Source organism: Cyprinus carpio, chromosome A5, assembly GCF_018340385.1.
Source record: "Cyprinus carpio isolate SPL01 chromosome A5, ASM1834038v1, whole genome shotgun sequence".
Lineage (NCBI taxonomy): Eukaryota > Metazoa > Chordata > Actinopteri > Cypriniformes > Cyprinidae > Cyprinus > Cyprinus carpio.
The window spans coordinates 15,621,705-15,644,886 of NC_056576.1; the positions used below are offsets into that span (position 1 = coordinate 15,621,705).

General features: G+C 35.9%; 1 protein-coding gene across 1 annotated transcript; it reads left to right on the plus strand.

Moving 5' to 3' along the window:
* The first annotated feature begins 3,220 nt into the window (after positions 1–3,220).
* LOC109079772 (transport and Golgi organization protein 2 homolog) lies at positions 3,221–21,388 on the plus strand. Its single transcript, XM_042754999.1, has 9 exons — positions 3,221–3,334; positions 3,805–3,931; positions 10,124–10,212; positions 11,558–11,677; positions 13,435–13,549; positions 18,606–18,673; positions 18,859–19,009; positions 20,221–20,325; positions 20,466–21,388. Exons 2-9 carry the CDS (start codon positions 3,876–3,878, stop codon positions 20,584–20,586), a joined length of 825 nt encoding a protein of 274 aa, XP_042610933.1. The 5' UTR covers positions 3,221–3,334; positions 3,805–3,875; the 3' UTR covers positions 20,587–21,388.
* Positions 21,389–23,182: the final 1,794 nt, after the last annotated feature.

A 23,182-nucleotide genomic window follows, 5' to 3' on the forward strand; every position in this document is an offset into this window, starting at 1 on the left:
TGCAGACTTTAAAGTTTAAGATGAGTATTATTAGCTAACATGCAAAAGATGTTTGTGCAGTTATACATCACACCAGACATAACTAAAGGGTGAAGGGACACGATGCATGCTCATCTCACCTATTAATCTGATTTGCACATTGCTTATTAAGTGAAAGTATCTCTTTTGACAGAAACAACATGTATAACCTAATAATTGATAATGACAGTTATTATATTCATTTATAAGATACTGTAAATGCACATCACACTACATAACATCTCACCCCAGGTATGTTTTCATACTGTAATTAGACTTTCACACTGCACTTAAACCCTTTAAAAAGGAACGATATCTTTGGAATCACTTCCAGAGCGATTATTAGCTGAAAGCCAATCCGACTTTTAAAGCGCGCAGCAGCAGTTACGTTCACGCGCCTACAAAGAACAACATCTTGGTATACTTATTTTTATAATTATTGTATAGTTCTTGGTGTGAAAAGGCCATGACACTAGGGTAAGAATCGAATAGCATGAGTACCATGAGTATGGTTAGCATCGAATTGCAGTATCAAGAGTAGCCTGTACAGTGTGAAATACACCGGGTTACAGTGAATTTTTAGCAAGCCCACCCAATCATAAACTAAACAGCGCTTACCTCTTTAAACATTTATGCGTTTTGTTCAATCGCAGAAACTTCCAAATGCTGTTTAGATTCAGCGTCTAGATTTTACATTTTTACCAAACACGCATCATCAAAACAGGTGGCGTGCACGTCGTGCGTGAACTTCGCACACCTTTTTCGTCCAATCAGCGTTACTGACGTCATGAATATGCAAATAAGAACGTTCTGCCACTGTTTAAAAATGTACAGTACTGTGTGAATTTTTAAAACATGACTACCCATGATTAATTACTAATACAGGCTAAAGTGTGCACCGCGTGAAAAACCCATGGTTACGTTTATTTAGGGTTTAGACTGACCATGGGTAACAATATTCAATTCAATTAAAGTTTATTGGTACAGCGCTTTTTACGATACAAATCATTGCACAGCAACTTTACAGAAAATTAAGTTTCTACAATATTTAGTAGTAGCTTATCAGTGATGACTGTCAGTTTATGTGCATACGGCAGAAATGTTCGGAAAAATCAATTAAATATAGGCCATCACGTGCGAAAGTAGTGTCATAAATAAATAAATACATAAATATCTGATGAACTCCAGCAGCAACACATATTTTAAATCACTACAGTAATGTAGACGTGCTGTGATTCAGTCAGTGGATGTGCCAAAACGCACATTTTCAAACAGGATGATCCCCAAAGAAAACACTTGCCCAGACGAGTCCCAATAAACATTAAAATAAAAAAGCAGTTATAAAAGATCGTGACTACTCTACTTGATGCATAAAATATAACAAGACCAACTCTGCCAATAGCATAGTATCTTTGCTATAACTGAAATCACACCATATGTATGAACACCAAGATGACTCTTTCTGACAGATGCCAAAGCCTCCGGTTTTAATTTAAATGGTCAGTTCAGTTCTCATGAGTAACCAAATCAGTAACACTTCATTCAGATTTGTGCGCATTATTCCGAATAATCCCCTTAATTTGCTGTTCTGGGAGTGGAAACACTGACAAACGCTTCCTTCTGCATCATAATCACAATCAAAACGATCACGGTCAAATTAATTAAAGGGTTGCATATCACTAGCAGCTCATTGTGCGCGCGTGTTACTATCAGGCATGACGCGCTGCCTCAAAACAACGTAGATTAGACAAGTGATACATTTTCAAACGCTTGAAAGCAAACGCTCATGAGGAGATATCTACAAACGCACTAAAGCAAAATATATCTGTAACTACGGCCAAGCAACTGCTCTCAATTGAAAGACAGTGAATACGCGAATCGCTCGATGATCAGTTGAGATGCGCTTGAAAGCGAATGCAGTACTTCACATTTAGCCTTTAGGGGTTGTCTTTCTAAATGTCGAGTTTGAATGATCGTAGATGAAGTATATAGCGGCGAAGAAGAATGAGTAATCTTACCTGTCTTCTCTCTGTGAGTGAGTTGTAGACAGCAGCAGCAAGCGGCGCACTCGTTCAACTTGTTAGTATCAGCGGATGATTCCACGATCAGCTTCATGCATCTCTGCGAGAAAAAAAAAACTCACTGCTTACTTTTTCAAATCAGCCGTGTGATATTCAAAGGAAACGCCTCAGCTTAAATGTAAAGGGACTTGTAAATTCTACGATGCTTTCCATGTAGACAACAAAAACCCTCTCAGTGTCATTGGATTCTCCCGAGGCTGGCTTTGCGCACTAGTAACGTTACAAGAGCGCTGATTAGCCCACAGCGCTGTATCTTTCTGGTACAACACTCTACAGATATATTGCAACGCTTTCAAATAGAAATCCATGTATACTGAACAGACAAAACTGCAAAATAAATACATAAATAAATAAATATAAATTAATATTAATTAAAGTGAAAAATAATCAAGTGTGTGTGTGTATGTGTGTGTTACTTCACTAATTATTACTTGTTCACTTTTATAATCTAAAAATAGTATATTTTTTCTACTTCCAGTATGATAATGAGGGGGTGGTCACTCCTATAGGTTTGTTGTTCTATATGTTTTGACCACTCCTGAGAGGCAATATATAATAAAGATTAGGCTAGTATTATTTGAGAGTATTATTAGTATTGTTTATGATACATTTAAAGACACCCCTGTTTACTGGAGAATACCTTCGATCGAAGAAAAACAACATTTTCATTGGTTAATCACTGTCAACAAATATATCTTCCATCATAATCAGATTCATATCATTATGATTAATGCTAAACAGTGTGTTTCAATTCAAATCAAATCAAGTTCATTCTTGTTCCAATATAACAGCTGATTATATTATGTATAATATCTGTCTTTTATCAATGGAATATAATCTTTATTGAATCAATATGTATTCATTTAATAATATGTTTTTTTTTTTGTACGTTTATTAATAAACAATAATTAGAACAGTCCAGAAACTCACAATTCCTATTTTTGACAACATCTGACAAGTGACATTAGGATTATGATCCGGGTTCAGCTTCTTTTAACTTCTAAATATATTTGTGTTAGAAAGGCAAAATAAACGCTGTTTTGTGAACAGTTGCAATTCTGTGGGCGGTCCTGTCCTCGCTTTCAGGCCCAGTTTCAGCCAATCGGCGCCGGACTTCTCTGCAGACGTCAATGCGAGGTTGGTTGAGCCCTTTTTACAGTGTATTAGCATGTGCTCTAAGTTGCCTCTCACAGTAGCGGCTCAATGAATTGTGATCATTGACAACACATGGATCTGTAAGTAATAGATCACATAACCTGTTATAAACTAAAAAGAAACCAAGCTCAAAATTGTATTCGTTTTTGTCCGCTGTCTTCATACGACCAGTTAGCAAGCTTGTTAGGCTCTTGCTAGCCTGATGTCAGACTGTTTCTCTCAGTTGACATAAACCTGACTTTGAACCTAATGGATCATTCTCTATGAATGAAGCACACTGGGAAAACAAATACCTAAGTTTAAAGTTAATCTATGTCTAATGGAATACATTTATACACATAATATTATCTTAAGACGCTTATAATATTATATTATATTACTATTCGATTACCGTTTTATTTTATCTTCAGATTGAGATTTTGTTAGGTACAAGTAAGAACTGTTGCTGGAATAGTTTGATTGATCCCCTTTCAAGGTTGTCCTCTGGCTTACAAGCACAGCTTTTGTCTCCTCTTATCCAAAATTCATTGTCTCACTCTCTCTTGTCTAGCACATAGCACATCCCAGCTCTGACCTCTGACCTCACTGTGATTGAAAACTCCTGTCATCAGTAGCCTCCTCATGTGCATCATCTTCTTGAAGTTTAACCCTCGGCCTGCATCCAGTAATGCCTACAGGTATTGCACCTGCTTCCAGAAGCTTTCCTGTCAATGTGTTCAATGCAAATAGGGATATGCAATGTTCTTGCACATGTGTGGGAACAAGATGTTGTTTGATACTGTCAGAATTTTTTTTTAAATAAATGTTGAAAAAGTATAAAGTGTTGACATGTACATCTAAACCGAAGCAAAATATTTTGGCCCATATTTCAGCTTTTTGCACTGGCTGATGTGGCCTAATTTGCCTTGTTTTTACACTGTCCAGTGGATGCTGAATCATGGAAAAGCAAATGTTTTCTGATTTTTTATTTTTTATTAATACTTTTGGGTTTCGGGTCAGGTTCAGGTAAATGTTTAATAAATAGCTTCAGGTTCAGGTCGGGCTTGGGTTTATAGCTAAACTAAAGAAATTTGTTTGGGTTTGGTTCTCTAAATCTATGTGTTGTTCTGGTGTGGTGTGAGGATATCTGGTGTGGGGTGTGTTTTTGGTTTAGTTTAAAAGCTGTGTAGACCTCTAATCCTTGCTAAAAAAGTATCAGTTTCTTAAAAAAGAAAATCTTGCTTGAACATTGTTTGTACATTTTTGTTTCAAGAAAAACTTTTTTTACATTAATGTTACATTAAATCCCCAGTTGCTTCATTTCATCATGGCATTTAGTATAACCAGTAATTTTGTTTAAGCTGTGGTGTGCATTTACTGTAAAAGGCCATAAAAGCAATGATCATGCATGACTACAATAGTGTTGTTGAGGACCAAGCTGATGAACTAGGCCCAGGTGACCTGTACCACAGTTTTAAGGTCTCAGTCCCTAAAGAAAATGTCTCTAGGTCAGGATTTACCAAATGTCAGGAGTCTCTAAAGAGCTAGAGAAAGCCATGTCACTATATTTTTTTTCGCAATAGCTATTGCCTGGTGAGCTGCTTATCATGTGTATGTAATCAATTTGCATGTGTTTGTGTTCTATGTCTTCTTTCCCCTTCACTGCAGAGAGGTTACCTTTGTTAATACTGTCAGATTGTAACACACTATGCTAATCAGGATTATTGCCCAGCAAACTGTAATTTGATTATCTAATATTGAGTCAGTCACAGTGGTTCAGAGTCACAGAATGATGCTGTGTCTTGAAGGTTGTCTTGCACTGCATCAGTTCCTCTGATTTTTGGTAGCATCAACTTGTTTACAAAACCAAGCCAAAATGTACTATAGATAAGTACTATAATTGGGTAAATGTGTAAGCAGTATTACAGAATACACAGATGTTTGAGTGCCTTTCTGCTTGAATTGCATCCTGTAACCTAGCAACATCTCAATTTGCTTGGATCCGTTCCCAACAAGGAGTATGCATTCCCAAGGGGGTGCTTGAGCAGATCAAAGGGGTATTTAAAAATGTTTTAATTTTGTTTATTGATATACCTATAAAACAGAAATTGTGACTTATAATATTAGGGTTGTCTAAAGTTAAAAATATTAATCAAAACTAATCTCAGTAGTTTTTTAATTCCTTTTTAGAAAATTCAGTGTAATATGAATTAAAATATGTGTCAGTATGGTCAAATAATTGACTAGTTGTCCAGCAATGATTAGACTAAGCGATTAGTAAGGTTGTCTAGTTTTATAGATTTTAGTTATATAGATTTTATAGATCCATAGATTCACCATTCAAACGTTTGAGGACTGTATGGTTTTTTTAAATGTCTCGTAATGCTGCATTTATGTGATGAAAAAACAGTAAAAAATACTAATTTTGTGAAACGTTATTGCAGTTTAAACTCACGTAACATTTCTTATTATTATCAATGTTGAAAACAGTTGTGCTGCTCAGTATATTTCTGGAAGCTATGATAATTTTTTTAGGGTTCTTTGTTGAATAGAAAGTTCAAAAGAACAGCATTTATTTGATACAGAAATCTTTAATATCTTTTCAATGTTACTTTTTACCAATTGAATGCATCTTTGATGAATGAAAGTTAATTTCCTAAAGGAAAAAGAAAAATTTACTGACTGAATGGTACTGTATATTATATTTTTAAAGGGGTCATATGATGCAATTTAAATTTTTATTTTATTTTTTGTTTGTTGAATGTTCTTGGTGCATGAAGAAGATCTGTAAAGTTGCAAAGATTAAAGTCTCAAATCAAAAGAGATATTCTTTATCAAAGTTAAGACTCTGCCACGCCCCCCTAAAACGGCTCATTCAAACGCCCCCACATCTCTACATCACTATGTTGAAATATATGCGTAATGCCACCCAAATGTCCACACAAAGAAAGAAGGCGTGGTTTCAGTAACAGCAGTTAGTGTTGAAGCAGCCATGTCAGGGAGATGCTGTGTGTATCTAGGCGAAAGCAAAAACTTTATTTGGCCTTCCGAAAGTAGATGCATTTAGGAAGCTTTAAGATTACTTACAACAGAGCAGTAACGCATTTTATGGACGACCGTTTCGTGAACCTAGGAGAGGAGGTAATTCTGACTTTGCTACGACAATCTGGCGCAGTGTTCGGCCAATCACAATGCACGGGGTCAATTGGCCAATCAAAGCAGACTGCACTTGTCAGAAGGAGGGACTTTGTAGAAAACGACGCGTTTGTGAGAGGCGGGGCATAGAGGACCTACAATAATGTACAGTATTTGAAAAATAATGTGTTTTTTGAACATAAAAGCATGTCAACATATTCTGTTACACCAAATACACAAAATAATGATCTTTAAAAAAGCATCATATGACCCCTTTAATACTTTTAGCAACAGTGCTGTTTAGTAAAACCCTCTTTTGATAGTTGCATTTTTAAATTCATTCTCTGGTACATCCATGTGCATTCAGCCGTACATCTTTGTACTGTTCACCTTTTGCCAACATGTTACTTACATCAAGGTATAAATAGTTGCACCAAAGTATATCTTGAGACTCAGTCTGTTCTGTTTTGCTTCACCTGTTTTTGAACCCAAGAATGCATCTTGTGTGAAGACCCTTTAAGAATCATGTCTAGTCAAGGTCAGGTGAGCCAAAACCATCCTAATTATACAGAGTTTTCCTTTGTCATCACGTCACTCAGGCAACCAATCAACTGTTTGATTTGAAAAAATATGTAGTTTTACATATCCCTAATTTCAAGTGTGGTGTTTAAGATAGTATGTTCTGATGGGACTATGTGGGTACTCAAGATAAAAAGATTGGTAAAACACTTTCATAGGCTTCAACCGTAATGTCATATCATTAGCACTGACCTCTTGAGCGTAGTTTACTGACAGAAGCTACAATTTGGCATCAAAAAAAAAAAAAACTCATGCACTTTGATTCACCCCATTCTGGTCAGTGGCATTAATCCAACTTAAAAGCAGAAAAGCCTTTGAGATCAATGAGGGTTTCTGCCTCAATACTCAGAAGAAGTGCATAATTATTGCAAAGTTCATTACAGTTCAAAATCAACCTGCCTCCCATCACACGTGGTTGGTGGAAATAAACATATTTTAGGAACCATTTAATCTTCATCATGTTAACCTCTGACCTCACATTCCCAGTCAGCAGCTCTGAAATCCCTTTGAGATAAAACAGGCCAGAGGTCTGGGTCAGTTTACTTATATGTGGCTGTGATGACTGTGATGTCACTAAATAGATCTACTTAGCGCTAATATTTTTTCTTTGGAACAGATGGAACCTGTCAGAGAGACTGAAAGATCCTGAAATACAACATAGTCTGAAATTTAAGCTCATTTTAAATTTAAGAAAATTTGGATAAAATAAATTTAGTTTCTGCTAGTGAGTTGTTTGAGACACAGTATAACCTAGAGCTGATATTCATATCTAAATCTCCTGCTCTTGAAATATCGTAGCATTGCCATGGTGCTCATTTCTCTTTCCCTGATGACGTGGAGGTTAAAAATATTACAATTTGTTGATCATGTGATCATCGTGATGCTTGGCTACCATGATGCTAACTGACATGAGATACAGAACAGACACTGAACTTGAGTAAGACGCCACTTTATGTGTGAGTGTAAAGAAAGATTAAGAAAGTAAAAGTGTGTGAGTGTGCAGTGAAATTCAAGTTTAGATGGGAGGCATAAAAAGATTACTTTACGAATGTATGCTTGGCATTTAAGCCTATAGTTTCTGAAGAGTCTTTAAAGAAACCTTTAAAGGTGAGGTGAGCCATTACTTTTATGTTAAAATGCCGATGTCTTCTTAAAGTCAGCATGAATTGCTGTTTGTAACCCATTTTCCTTCCATATTGTGACATATACACTACCATTCAAATGTTTGGGGGCAGAAAACTTTTGCATTTATCAAAGATTTTATGTGAAATAAATGCTGTTTTTTTTACTTTCCGTTTAAAAATGTATTACCGTTTCCACAAGAAATTATTAAGCAGCATTACTTTTTATCAACATTGATTAAAAAAAATCATGTGACATTGGTAACTGGAGTAATGACTGCTAATAATTCACCTTAATTACAATTATATTTTTAAATTATATTTTACAATATATAAAAAAAGAAAAGTTGTCATATCATTTCACAGTATTACTGTTTTACTGCATTTTTGCGATCAAATAAATGCAACCTTGCACAAGCATTAGAGAATTCTTTCGAAAACATTTCAAAGATTTTACCGACCTCACACTTTTAATATTAGTTTATTTAAAAATGAAGTATGATATTCAATGGGGTGGAAGTCAGGACTTGATTTTATCCAGAAGGAATTGATTGAACATCCAGCACAACAATAATTTTCTTTCACTCTCCCTATCTATCACAGAAAGAGTTTGTTTGTCTGTCTAGCACTCATGGACTCCCTTCTGCTCTCCCAGAACTGCCTCTTTATCTGCCCTTGACTTCTTTTCAGGTCTTTCTGTGTCCAGTCATCTTTTTGCCATTTTTCTGTTTCATTGAGAATGAATATCTCTCCATTTGGGCTGACAAAGAGGGTGATAACCTTGCCCAAGGTCTGGCGTAATTGACATTGTCAAGTCAATATAAGTTGTTTTCAAATGGAAAGGAGTTTTTCTGCTTTGCCAGCTGTCTCCAGTATAGAGCAAATATCCCTTGGGTGCATCAACCATTGCAAATCAATTTGAGAACCTCCGGAATATTTCATCACTCTTTGTCTCTCCAATTTTCTTCTTCTCTGTCACCCCGTTAGGTTCCACAGGCTGGAAATACAGTTAAGCAGTTAGTGCAAGTTTTGCCTTTTCTGTAAGCTTGGACATGAAGGCAGAATGACAAACCTATGCGCCCTGAAAAATGAGCTGTGTTTCAACTTCAAGGCTTAATGCACAGAACTTTTGACTCATGTTTTTCTTTGTTCTGACAGTTTACATTCACTCAACCGACTGTGTTTACATTAATAACCCACCAAGATGCATCTAGAGTTTGACAGAACATTATTTATTTCTAATTTAATTTACATTTTGTTCGTTTATATAGCACATCTTATTTCCTATCTTTAAATTAAATAGTGTTTTATCATATGCATATGCTTTATATCGGCCACCCTGATCTCTAAAATATTGACATCGGCAATCAATATCGAAATCAGTATTGATCAACCACTACTCAGAAGTGGTTAACTTGCAGTCCTTTCATCCAGTTGCCTTTTCATTTATAATTGTTAAATTCTTTTAAAGTTTGTTTTAAAAAAAAGTCTCATTACAGAGTGTGTGGTTGACATTTCACAGGTGCCTGACATCTCATGGGCCACAAATTACTTAGTTCAACATGCAAGATATAAACGAATATTCCATTACACTGAATATTAATGACAGAGAGGCATCAACAGAGGATCAGGCCTGAGCAGAGACAATAAAGCCATGCACAGCAGCGTTCAGCATCACAGCTAAGCCTTCTCTGGGCCTTAGGTGTATAGCTGGCACAGCAGTCAGTGCTCTCCTGGGATCAGCACGAGATAAACACATTTAGGTGCACATGTGACCTCTGAGCCCATTCAACAGTGCCAGCCTCCATCTCTGCCCCTCCCACAGGAAGTCTGTCTGAAAATCAGCCATTTATTGGTTAACACAATGTCCATTATCCACGGGTAACACATTACAAAGCACAGCATTACAGTTTTTCTCACTATAAGGATGATTCTAAAAGTGGTCTGTTATAGTGATGCGTGATATTATAGAAATGATATGTTATGAGTATGATTGTATAGGAAGGATACTGTGAAAGAGATTGTGTGATGTCACCTTCATCTTTTTTTGTGCAGGCTTATTCTGGCTGCTAACAGAGATGAGTTCTACAGCAGACCGTCCAAAGCTGCAGAATTCTGGGGCAGCAACAATGAGATCCTCAGCGGTAAAGATCAGTCTTATTTTTCAAATATTAGACAAAAAGATTAATATCCAAAGTCCAGTTTTTATCTCACCAACATTCTGGGACTTATTGACTTTACTGTGTCACTGAGGAATTTAGATGTTGGTTTTTACAGGAGAGTTTGTCTGAACTGCATATAACTGAGTTCCTACAGTTTAGAGTTCCTTCAAGAGTCTTTTGCTTAAACACAGCCCTTATTGTGTCTCACAGAGCCAGATGTTTGGCTATCTGCATGATGCATGTCATTCTGGTCAAGAACAGCCCACTTAGGCCAAGCACAGATTGTCATTTGCTACTAACCAGCTATATATATATATATATATATATATATATATATATATATATATATATATATATATATATATATATATATATATATATATATATATATATATACTACTATTTATCCACAAACTAGCTATTTGAATAGTGTAGTTGGCTATTTTATCTAGATTTTTTAAATTGTGTTTAAGTCTCTTGCATCATTCAGTCATAATCAATGAGACATTAGGAGAGGAAGAGGTAATCATCCACATTTGATTAAGTGTCCATTGTCAGGATTCAGCTGACCATCCTCAAGGAGTAAGAACTGTTCAGTTGTCTGATAACCCACAGTCTGCTAAACAGTACATCCCAGAACAGAAATCAGTCATTCCCCTGGCTGCACAAGATCATTGTTTTTTCTGTCCATGTTCTGTCATTCAGTCCTTGGATCAGACAGAATTGGATGGCCTTTAATTGATGGCTGCTTTTATGTGTAGTTTTAGAAATAAATTCTCCTGCTAAGGAAAAAGCCCTTACCTGTCTGAAGGAGTGAAGTGTGGGGTATGGATGAGAAATGTTGGATGAGAATTTAGCAGAAAGATTGTATGAAACTGAAATTGTCATAGTCTTTGGTTGAAGATGAGAAGGCCCGGTATTTTAAAGATAAGGTTTGGTCTGTTGTCCTGTGAATTGAAGCTAAATGTTACCATTATTAATGGGCCTGTCGCTAAATATGAATCACTCTATGGTTTTGCTGTGTAGTTTTGCATGAAGCTATCTAGCGCTGTTGTTTTTGGTAGAATCGAGTGATCTCCTCTTTTCAAAGCACTAGATCAATGTGCTTGGGCCTATAAAGTACATTGTTTTCTTTTCAGTATCAAGATGAAAAATATTATTCTGTAACTTTCAGTCCAGGTCATTCTCAGTGAACATTCCTGAGATGTTCAGTACATCAGTACATCTAAATCTGATCTCCTGCTGGTTTTATTATTATAGCCAGCAGACAGGATTTAATGTCACTTCGACATTGAATCACAATGTGTTTTTTGTTTTCTGTCATTAGGTCTGGACCTGGAAGAGGGGAAGGAAGGTGGATCATGGCTGGGAATTAGCAAACGAGGGAAACTGGCAGCACTGACCAATTACCTGGATGCACGGCAAAATCCTGACGCTCAGGGGAGAGGTGGTTCAGATCTTTCACACATTTGTATTAGTGTACTCTACTATTACTGAGCAGTTGACTAGACACACTTAATCAATGTATTACCCTGACAAATTACTCTTAATAGTAGCACAATTCACCTTCATCATCCATGTACTTTCTGTTCAAGTAAGCAGGCATGCAGAGATAATTTTCATGCTTTATATATATTTGTGTGTGTGTGTGTGTGTGTGTGTGTGTGTGTGTGTGTGTGTGTGTGTGTGTGTGTATAAAAAAATGGCTCAAGCAGATAGAGTTTCTCATCAAATTTTGCTATATGCAAACATATATCATGGACTAATATACTGAAGAGTCTTATGCAACCAACACCTTTATACAAATCCTTTTTTTATGTATTGGCTTATAATATACAAGCATAAAGCTGAAACAAATTTTACCAAAGAACGGAAGTGCTGAGAAAGTAAAAACAGCCCAAAGGGACTTGTACAAAATACTTTCTCACAAATAAATTTGATTTTCAAATCAGCAAAAGAAATAATATCAATAACTAGATTTTTACATTTTTCTGAAGAAAATGTGAGTGGTGCTTGCCTGTGCAAAACTCACAGATGATGATAAAAATGGCCACATTTTTCACAATTTCCTATAATAGTTCTGTAACATTCTAGATATGGCCGGGGACTGGACTTTTCATCCATCTTATAAAGGTGATGCTATGCACTTGACCTTCTTAGCGTTTTTTAGCATGTTGCTGTTTATTAGGGTAATCTGGGTGCTGGTTAGGGCATTGGTGGTTTCTAGGATATTTTGGCTGGTTGTTAAACCATCTTAACTGGAAAGAGCACTTGACTAAGTGTCTGGTCCCTGGATAGGACTCGGGTCCCTCCGTCCATCCTTGGTTTCTGAAGTTTTTGTGGAAAGTTTTGGTACTGTTTAATAATCTGTATGATTTTTATTATTATAATTTTTAAAAGGTTTATTTGAACGATTTGAATAATAAAAGAGATACTTGTCTTTGCAAGAAACATTAACAATAATTCTAATAATGTAAAAAGAAACTAAAAGAAATGAAAAGGAAGTACTATCCACATGTGCCTTCAGATCAGTTGAGATTAAAATGACCCTAGTTTTAACACATCATTGCAGATCTTTTACATTTTCACCTACATTTTCAGTATGAGCCTTATTCTAATGATGTAGTTTTTTTTAAGCATAACCAACAATGCTGAAAAAGTTAGGTTGAATATTAAGTGGAGATGCCTTAATTGTGTTATTCTTAATAATTGCTGACATGTTCACATAAACGTGTGCATATGGGTAGTGAGGCCGGAGACGTGAACAGCTGTTCACTGCAGATCTCCACTCAGCTGAACTAGACTCCTCACTGTCATCACTCCAGTGTCTGTTTAGGTTCTTCAAGGCCTCTTTATAGGCTGACACCTCGCTAGCACTTACCATCAAAAGCATATCGAACACACCTCGCCCCACCCCTCTGTTCCCAAGCCATGTCACTAAATATAATGCAAACATCCCAGCTGTTATTAGGATGGTTGTACACAACAGCTGCGTGCAAGAGCTGAAGTAATATGCCTCAGTACATGTTGTTCAACAAATTGCATTAATTTGAGCAATTAGTTCTCTAAATCTGCCTAAGTGACTTATTTGAGAGTGGACAAAATGAAATGACCTTCACCAAGAAGTTCACAACCCATTCTTTCTCTTTCACAATCCATGGTTGTAATAAATTGGATTATTGATACATGCTTGTCTGCACTCAGGTTCCCTGGTGTCCAACTATTTGATGGATAACCTGGACAGTTTTGCGTACCTCCGTAAAGTGTCTTCAGAAGCTCATTCATATAATGGCTTCAATCTCCTTACTGCTGACTTCAGGTGAGTGGTGGAAGGCAAATCTTGGTTGGCTCTTTTCATTATCTATAACCTTGCTTAAATGGGGAATACATTGAATAAATCATAAATGGTTTACTGTTAGTGATTTTCCCCTTAATTTGTGAAAGCATTTCAATTCAAACTCATTCAAATAGGTGTTTTAATCTGTTTGGTGTTTTTTCTGAGGTGAACTTGTTATATTTGTTGGAGTTTTTGGTGGCAAATACAGTCATAATTTAGTTTAGTTATCATAGTACATCAAACTGTAATTATTATCAAACTCTAAAAGATAATTTAAATGAGACAGAAAGTGGCTTATTGATTGAAATGCTGTCAAGTAATAAAACCTGAAAGGCATTTAGTTTCGTACATTTAAAGAAAGAAAATTAAATGATAATGTGATGCATTCTCACTTCAGTCTTTCAGTTAAATCCAAATAAATCATGTACATTTCAGAAGTCAGTTTACTAATTAAAACCACTTGTCACTAATTATAACCACTTGGTGCTGACACCATATATCAAGTCTGTTTAAAGAGTTTTGAGAAATAACTCTATAAAGTTGCTAAAAGTGAAGTGCATCTCTTTTATGATCTCACTTTCTTTATCATTTGTTATGAGGATGACATGACAGTGATGATACTGTCTAAGCTCTGGGGTCCTTAAGAGGGACAGCAGGCACTGGTGCCGCCACCTGCTCTCCATAAACCGAAGCTCAAGAAATCTATTTAGAATATAGTCAGAACAGATGGCGTGTTTCCAGCAGCGTGGCTTTCTCAGAACATAGTAATTTGAGGGGATTTAAGAAAATGGGTTTCATGATTCCACATATTAAAGGTCAAAAATAATGACGTTTATTGAAATAATTCATGTTTTTTTTTTGTGTGTGTGTGTGTGTGTGTGTGTGTGTGTGTGTGTGTGTGTGTGTGTATAATACCATAATAATGGTGGTTCAGTGTGTATCAGGATGACTCTTTTATTTTGCATTAACAAACTAGTAGCCTAAGAATACATTCACAGTTCACTGTAACATGAGCAACATTAATAAGAGTGAACACATACACTGTAGCTGAGTAGTGTTCAGCGATTTGATTGACGCTGCCATGTGTATTTAGCTGGATATTAGGATGCACTTAAAACTATTCGATTGTGTCTGTATCTTGTCCTTAAATTAATCATCTCCAACCTTTTTATTTAGTGTTTTTCTGTTGTGAATATTATCATTTAAGGAAAACTGTCCTCTTTATTTCTTTTACTGTAATTCTTCCAGATACATTAATCACAGTAGTTAGGCATCCTTTAGCTTGCTGAAAGGCTGTCTGCTAATGTAGTATTACTTTAGTCCATGCTGTCATCTGAGGGACTGGGGTGGGGGGGGGGTAATATTTGTCCATTTGTCTCTTCAAGCCTGTATTTATAAACAGAAAATTCATTGGAAGGCCACTCAGACTCCCAAACCCAGTAATGAAACAGAAAGCGATAGCCGTGGGGAGTGTTATTCATTTGTTTACCCTTTTTAATGAACAAGATCATTATTGAGCTTATCGGACTCTCCCTTTCTTTCCTTGGTTACAAAGGACAAAATGATACATGTCCAGATAAACTCTGAGGAATTACAATAGGCATTTTGTGCTAAATTCAGTACAACTGTCTTCTGTAAATAGAGATGGCCTTTCCAAAAGAATAAAGAGGATTTGTTTGTTCCTCTACAGTGATGTGACTGACAATACTGATAATTGCCTTATGTTTTATATGATATTTCAGCCCAGTGAAACATTTTTCTGCTTGTTCAGATCAGGCCTGGTATTAAAATTCCTCTTTGAGTGTGCTGCTCTTACCGCTTTCACATATAGACTATATAGATTCTTTCAAGGGCTTATTTCATGAAGAACAAAATTTCCTTGAACTTTGGAGATTAAAGTGTTCGTTCTGTAAATTTTAGAACTCAAGATAGGGTCAATCTGTGGCACATTTTTAGCATGTTTTGTTTTGACCCTGTCAGAATGTAATGCAGGCTTTGCACAGAGCCTGCTTTGAAGGATGGAGCTGTTAAAAAATAAATGTTTCTAATTTCACATGCAAATAGGGTTATTTACACTGAAGGGAGAGCAGTAACTATCTAAAAATAATACAAATAAAATATATAAAAAAAAAATAAACAAAGCTTTTTAAAGATTCTAACAACTGGACATTATGAAAAAAATAAAAATGGGTAGAAATAAAAATATATATTAAAAAATGAATTATATAATATGACCTTATAAATATTTTAACTGTTTTAATCTTTAACTTGGATTTGTTTACTCTATATTATAATTATTATATTATGTTACTTTATATTGTGTATGGAATTTATGGATGTAGCTGGATAGTGTTACTGTTATGAGTGTAGTTATAATTAGATTCCTGAAAGTTGGTGTAAAAGATGGGTGTGTCACCCTAAAATTTTTGCCTGCTGACTAGCTGACTGTCTGTTTAAGCTGTGTAAGGCTTTGTCTTTCTGGTCCAAATCGCAGAACGAAATCACCTTGGCATAATGCTTAAAACTGGTAACTGAAAAAGTCGCTATTTGAGTTTATTTTGCAAAATAATATTAATAAAAGAGTGTCTCTGGGACAAAATTCATTAGTAACTTGATTGTTGGCTTTCTAGCAGTTATTGTACTGCATTAATACATCATTAGAAGGCTATTTGGCTCTTATGCCCCAGTGTTTAGAGTCTTTCAGTGCAATTAATGCATTAGTGGAGATAGATAGGGCCATTATTAGAAGGTATTTTGTGTGTGCCATTGTTGTTTCTTTTTATAGACTCCGCTGGTTTAATGGGGAGTTATGTATATTTAAACGATAAGGCACAAGATATAAACAGTAGTTACAGGTGTTTCGTGTCATTGCTTTTACTATATTATGTATTTTAGCATGCCTAGAATGTTACATTTACCAATCATCATCCTGAACCAGAATTAATCATTTAATAAGTATATAATATCAACATGTTGAGCTTGTAAATGAATGAAACTGAATACAGAGAGAAAATAAATTTAGTAATTTCTTCAGTGCACTAAATCCTCCAAAAACATAATGTAGCTCCGCAAAATGCCATAAATAAACATTCACTGGAAGATTCCTAAAACAGATGTGGTTTTACTGAAAGTCAGCATTCTGCATACTTATTTTATCCTTAGTACATATGCAACGGGGTCTAGTCTCCAGAGTTCTGAGGCTTCTGAAGTCCTTTCCTCACTATTGGACTTTCTCTTCGTCATGGTTTGTCATCACTGCCAAACTGTCCCACCAGCATTATTGATGTCCCTCTCAAAGTGCTTTCAAAAACTCTAAATTGGCCATTTCTCCTTTCATAGCCGTCCTCCTGTGTCTCCTGGGCCAATAAAATGTCCTCTGAAACACACAGCTTTATCAGCATAGTTCCATCAGGAGTAATGAGCTTCATTGAGGATCCATCCACTAGATTCATGTGTATGAAAACAGGAACATGTCTAATCAGATAAACTGTGATTATGATATAGTGACTGAGCTCATACATACAAACTAGAAGGAGATTCTCTCTCCTCCTTAATTACAGAATGGTTTAGGAAGATTCTTTCATGAGCTGATAAAGGACAGAGATTGTCTGTTCTACTCTCGTTCTGTCTGTCTGTCTATCTGTCGTTCTTTCATTCTATCTTTCTATCTATCGTTCTATCTGTCTATAACAAAGCATGTGGAAAATGTCTGTATAATGTTTATATGTATGTATGTATATATGTGTGTGTGTGTGTGTGTGTGTATAAGAAATGGCTTGTTTTGTTTTTGTGAGCTTTGATACTATATTAGTTAGAATGTATTGATTTGCACTGTGTAACCCTAAACTATATGGTCCCTATTTTAACGATCTAAGCACATGGTCTTAAAGGGTTACTCCATCCCAAAATGAAAATTTTGTCATTAGTCACTTACCCCCATGTCGTTCCAAACCCGTAAAAGCTTTGTTCATCTTCGGAACACAATTTAAGATATTTTGAATGAAAACAGGGCGGCTTGTGACTGTCCCATAGACTGCCAAATAAATAACAGTGTCAAGCTCCAGGAAAGTATGAAAAGCATCATCAGAATAGTCCATCTGCCATCAGTGATTCAACCTTAACGTTATGAAGTGACGAGAATACTTTTTGTACACTAAGAAAACAAAAACGACATGGAGGTAAGTGAATAATGACAAAATTTTCTTTTTGGGATGGAGTATCCCTTTAAGCGCATGGCACAGGTGCACTCAGGTTGTGTCCGAATCCACTTTTGCTAGTTTAACGACGGGAAAACGGTCGGTGCGCATTGGTCCAAAAGGGTTGTACTTATTCTCCCATCCCCTTTAAAAGCCAGTTGCGCTTGCACCATGGCAGGTTCTCTATTTACATGGCGGAATGTAATTTTTCATTTTTAAAAATGTTTGTGTGCTGGTGCGCGTATCTGTGTGTCTTATAAGCAAAGTTTATGCGCGTTGTGCATCCGCCTATTGGCGCATATTACTAACACACTCTTTAAATAACAAAGAAAAAAATATTGTGCCAGACTTTAGACCAGGTTTGAGTTGGTCTATGGCGCAGTCTATTCTCAGTTCCTCAAAATAGCAATACGCCAACAATGTGCCTGAACACGCCTCTTTTTTTAGACCAGCATGCCCATGGGCGCAAATGCATTTGCTATTTAAACATCGCGGCACAGGATGGGAAAATGAGAACTGCGTCTGGCTGAAACTAGCAAAAACACTTGCGCCGCACCTTGTGCCGCATTGCGCTGGGTGTGTGGTAGGGCCCTATATGTATATTTATATGATAAATGACTTGTTTTGTTTGTGCATGTTTTGCTACTTTATTATTTAGGATGTGTTTATTGTATTTGCACTGAGTTATTCTACAGTTCTATATATATATGCATTACATAACTATGTAAATTGTTTCTGTGTTTACAATGACAAATGATGCAAAAATAGCTGTAAATATGTGTTTAATTGTGTTTTAGCAGTGAGCACTGACTCAGTTTTTCTCGCTGTTTTGTTGGATGCAGGGCCAATGAAGACACATTGTGTTACTATGGAAACAAGGGCAGTTCAGAGCCTATTCATCTCAAAGCAGGTTTGTTCAGTCCCTTTAGCTCTCGGTGTTTAGATGCTAGTGGTCTTGCATAAAGCGCTGCTGTTTGCAGTGTTACACCTACCGTCTGCAATACAGACCACTTTCACTCGTTCAGCACCAGATTGGTGGGTGTGTCTCACTCAAAGCTCACAGGAAGTGATGGATGATTGTGTTTGTTTCATCAGGAATCTATGGGTTAAGTAACTCTCTTCTGGAAACTCCGTGGAGAAAACTGCAGCACGGCAAACGGCTGTTCACCAGTGTAGTGAACAAAACGCTGTCCCCTGATGGCTTAGTGCAAGAACTGCTCAGTAATGTCCTTAGTAATGATGAGCTGTAAGTATGCACACTCCTTCATTATGAAAATTAGTATCCTCTTGCTTTTTCCCTTTATCTTCTATCTACCTTTATTTTCTTAAACAATCAAACCAGCATCCATCCTTTTGATCCTCAAGAAGCACTTGAGACACAAAGCAAATGGATTATTAGAAAGTTACTTTATAGAACCTTTGAAGCACAAGCGACGTAATTTTTGAAGTCTTTCTTGTTTCCTCAGGTTTTATAAGGTGAATGCAGGAAGTATATCATAATGAATTTAGATAGTAAAAAGCAGCTCTTCAGAGCCAAATACTGGATGAGTCCAAGCCTTACTTCCATGTTAAGCATAGCTGTTTTTCAATATTTTTAGTACAGATTTCTTTTGTTATTTTATCACTGTAAGTTTTCAGAGACAGTGTCACGTGTGAATAACTCTGTTTGTGTTTGAAGTCATGGAAGTGAGAGCGGGGGCTCCAGGGAGTTTTATAAATTTGTGACCGACAGATTGCCTACCCATGTCAGCAATGACCTTCTAGATCATGTAGATGCATTAATGAGGGTGAAACAGCCGTCTGATTAGACATTATGGACCTATTTGCATTCATAACATAATTATGTATTCATCAGTGAGAGTAATTAATTTAAAACCAGTTATGATGTTTAAGTAAATAAGACCTATCAGTTGTGTCAGTTCTTAAAACTTATATTTTCCAAGCGTTGCAGCAGCTAATCGGTAAGTATTAGAAACGAACTGATTAAGTTAGTATATATACTAAGTATAGCCTATATACACTACCATTCAAAAGTATGGGGTATGGATTTTTTTTTTTTTTTTTTTAAGAAATTATTACTATTATTCAGCAAGGATGTGTTGAGTAGATCAAGTGACAGTAAAGACATTTATAATGCTGCAAAAGATTAAATGCTGTTCTTTTGAACGTTATATTTATCAAAGAATCCAGTATTTTGAAATTGTAATATTTCACAATATTTTGGTTTTTCATCAAATAAATGCATTCCCCCCCCCCCCCCACAGACTTTTGAACGGTAGTGCTTATGTGTGGATGTATACACACACCACTGTATTTTTTTTTTTATTATTATTTATCTGCATTTTCAGGAAAAATATGAATACTTGTTTACTTGTAGAATTTCTCTGCATTCTTAAAATGCTCAGGTCTTTATCAAAGCACCAGATTCTCTAAGAATCTCACCTCTGCTCTTTCCAGAAACACCCCGGACCCTGCACAGGAAAGTCAAGGTGAGGGCTTCAGTAAAGCTGTACTCCGAGCCCTGTCTGCAGTGTGTGTGCGCTCACCAGGATACGGCACAAGGTCCCCTCATGCTATTCCTACTCTTATTTCTTTCTCTTTTAATAGAGCAAGGTGACACTCAACCAATTCATGCTGCACTTTCTAGTCTACCTCCAATTTTGAAGTTTGTCCAGTGTCATATTTTTATCTGTCTATCTCAGGACCAATACAGTCATCCTCATCAGCCGAGAGGGAAACGTGAGCTTTACGGAGCGCAACATGCTAAACTGTGACCTCACCCAGTGGAGCACAAATAGCTTCCACTTCAAATTGCAAGAATGAGGGCCAGATGCCAGGCCAGGGGAAGAAGTCTCTCACGCTGTGCCTTTATCCAGCCACTATCTGCTCAAGCCATGCACCACTTTTTCTACTAATATGAACATCAAGATTTAATTCAGACTTTCCAGTTGAAATAGGAAAGTGGTTAATTATTGCTACTGCTTCTGTTCTGTTCTGTTCTGTTCTGTTCTGTTCTGAGAAGAAGCTTGGTAGCACATTCTTTTTTTCTAAGTAATTGTTCTTTCTAATAACCAATGGCTCATGAGAAGGCGCACAAGGAATCTGCAGCCACAAACATCAGATTTCCATACAGTTTCAGTTCAAAAAGGTGCGCAGATTCCATCTGAATCTACTCATTAGGTGTGATTTTGAGTGCATGTCATTATATCTATTAATGAATATAGAAGTGGATAAGCATGAAAAATGTAAAATGTTATTCACCATCCACTGAATCCCATTTTACAACAAACTGTCATTGGCATGAAATGCTGTTGGACAGAATCGTTAAATGGAATAAGCTGTCTACTACCAAAGAATGATTGTGTCAGTCACAATCCTTATAAACACAAGAAAATAAATCGTCTTCATAATCTTGCACAATGTAAACTTTACTTGCTATTCAGTGTGGTAGTTATCCACTGTAATACCTTTCACTCAGGAACACGCTGAGAGATACTGCCAAAAAATGTTGTGACAATTTTTCTTCTTTTTCTTCATCTTAAACTGAAAGGATGTTTTTTTTTTGTTGTTGGTTGTTGTTGTTTTTTGTCATATTAAACGAAACCATTTTGATTTCACTTTGAAAGTGTTGAAAGTTTGAAGTCTGTATGGTTTGGTATTTCCATTGCTGCTTTCATAATCTTATCTGAATTTTATCAGCGCATCAATGCATTTTGTCAGCTGTCAGGAATCCAATATGATCTTGTCATTTAAAGTCACGTCTATGGTTAATAACAGTGTCCCTGAAATTTAGTATTCCGCTTTTAAATGACAGTTGCGTCCTCGTGGCTTTTTGTTATTTAGGTTTGTGTGTGTGTGTGTGTGTGTGTGTGTGCGTGCGTGTGTGTGTGTGTGCGTGTGTGTGTGTGTTGTCTCTTAGTTAATGACAGTGAAAGATACACATTTTAGCCAGACCTAGATATCTTTAATGAGCTGACAGCAACAAGGCAGGTAACGGAATACCAAGGTAATGGAAATCAGTCAGGTATTCTGTTGAGTGTCAAGAATAAAAGAGATGCGATTGACCTCACAACATAAAGCTATCATGTTGCTTAATCTATTGCAAATGTTATTTAATATTGGAATGTGACTGATTGTGGTCTGCTGCTGCCATCTAGGGACAAGTAACATTTTTAAAGGCCAGATGGTAAAGCTGATACTAAATTACACTGCATTTATTTGTGAAAATTGTCTTGAATTATTTAGGCAAAGACAATGACCATCACTCAAAAATTTGAATGAGAAACATAAAGGAACCCACTGTTTAATAGTTCGGTTGCAAATTGTATGTAGTCTAATAACACACTTTAAAAACCCAAACGTTTCAAAAGAAATGATTTTTGATCTGTTTAGAATTACATTTCCCTCATTCTATGCATTCTTGCTGTTCAAATGTCATCAAAGATAGTTCATTCGTGACCATGATGATAAATTAGTTGGATTTAATCTCAATATCTCTGTCCATTCTACACTTCCGAAGAGTGTTATAAAATATACATTTAGAGAGATAGAAAGTTAAAAAAGTTAAGTTTAGGTGTATTAGTCTGAAATAAAGAACAAGTCATATCATATTTTCTTTAAGCTGTATTGATAATATCTTAATGCATATAAAGAAAGTGATTTTCTGCCTTTAGACAGACGCAACAAACACTGATAACAAATACAAAACACAAAAATGCAAGGAAATGCAAAATAATTATTTAAACTAAAAAAAAAAAACTTAAATAATGGTATCAGTATTTGAAATTATGCTAATATTATCTGATTTTTCATGCCTGGTGGACTGATTTAAATGCATTATTATAACGATGTTTTGAATACATCATACAGAGTTGAGCTTTTCAGAGCAAGAGAGACTTACAAGAAATAATGCATTATTAAAATCTTACAGCAATGAGATAGCCAAGATGGACAACCGTCTTATTACTTTTATATCCTTTTTGTACCATGGTTATAACAAGAAACATGACATGTCACTCCAGGCAATACACCCAACCTCACATACACAATATAAATCATTTTTTATTATTTTTATTACAAATGTAAAATGTAATACACTTTTTAGTTAATTTTAAACAGCATTCATGAAACAGCAAACATGTTAAATGTCATATATTAATATATCAAATCATGACAACTTGCCCTTATAAAAATGTGGCAAATTGCCCTGATCTGACATTTATGAAAAATAACCTTGACCTGAGAGCAAAGTTAAACCTTTTGGTTGCAAATCCACCTTCACTATAGAGTCTGCTCTTCCATGAACGTGTGCTAATAGTAAGTTTGTATTTCATTTATTTATTTATGTAATATAAATATTATACATATATATATGTATATATATATTCTCTCTCTCTCTCTCTCTCTCTCTCTCTCTCTC

Excerpts from the sequence above, each read along its gene's own strand:
- LOC109079772 (XM_042754999.1), top strand. The coding sequence starts at position 3,876 with ATGTGCATCATCTTCTTGAAGTTTAACCCTCGGCCTGCATCCAGTAAT. Across the intron at positions 11,678-13,434 it reads TCCTGACGCTCAGGGGAGAG|GTTCCCTGGTGTCCAACTAT; the intron begins GTGGTTCAGATC and ends GTCTGCACTCAG. Across the intron at positions 13,550-18,605 it reads CTCCTTACTGCTGACTTCAG|GGCCAATGAAGACACATTGT; the intron begins GTGAGTGGTGGA and ends TGTTGGATGCAG.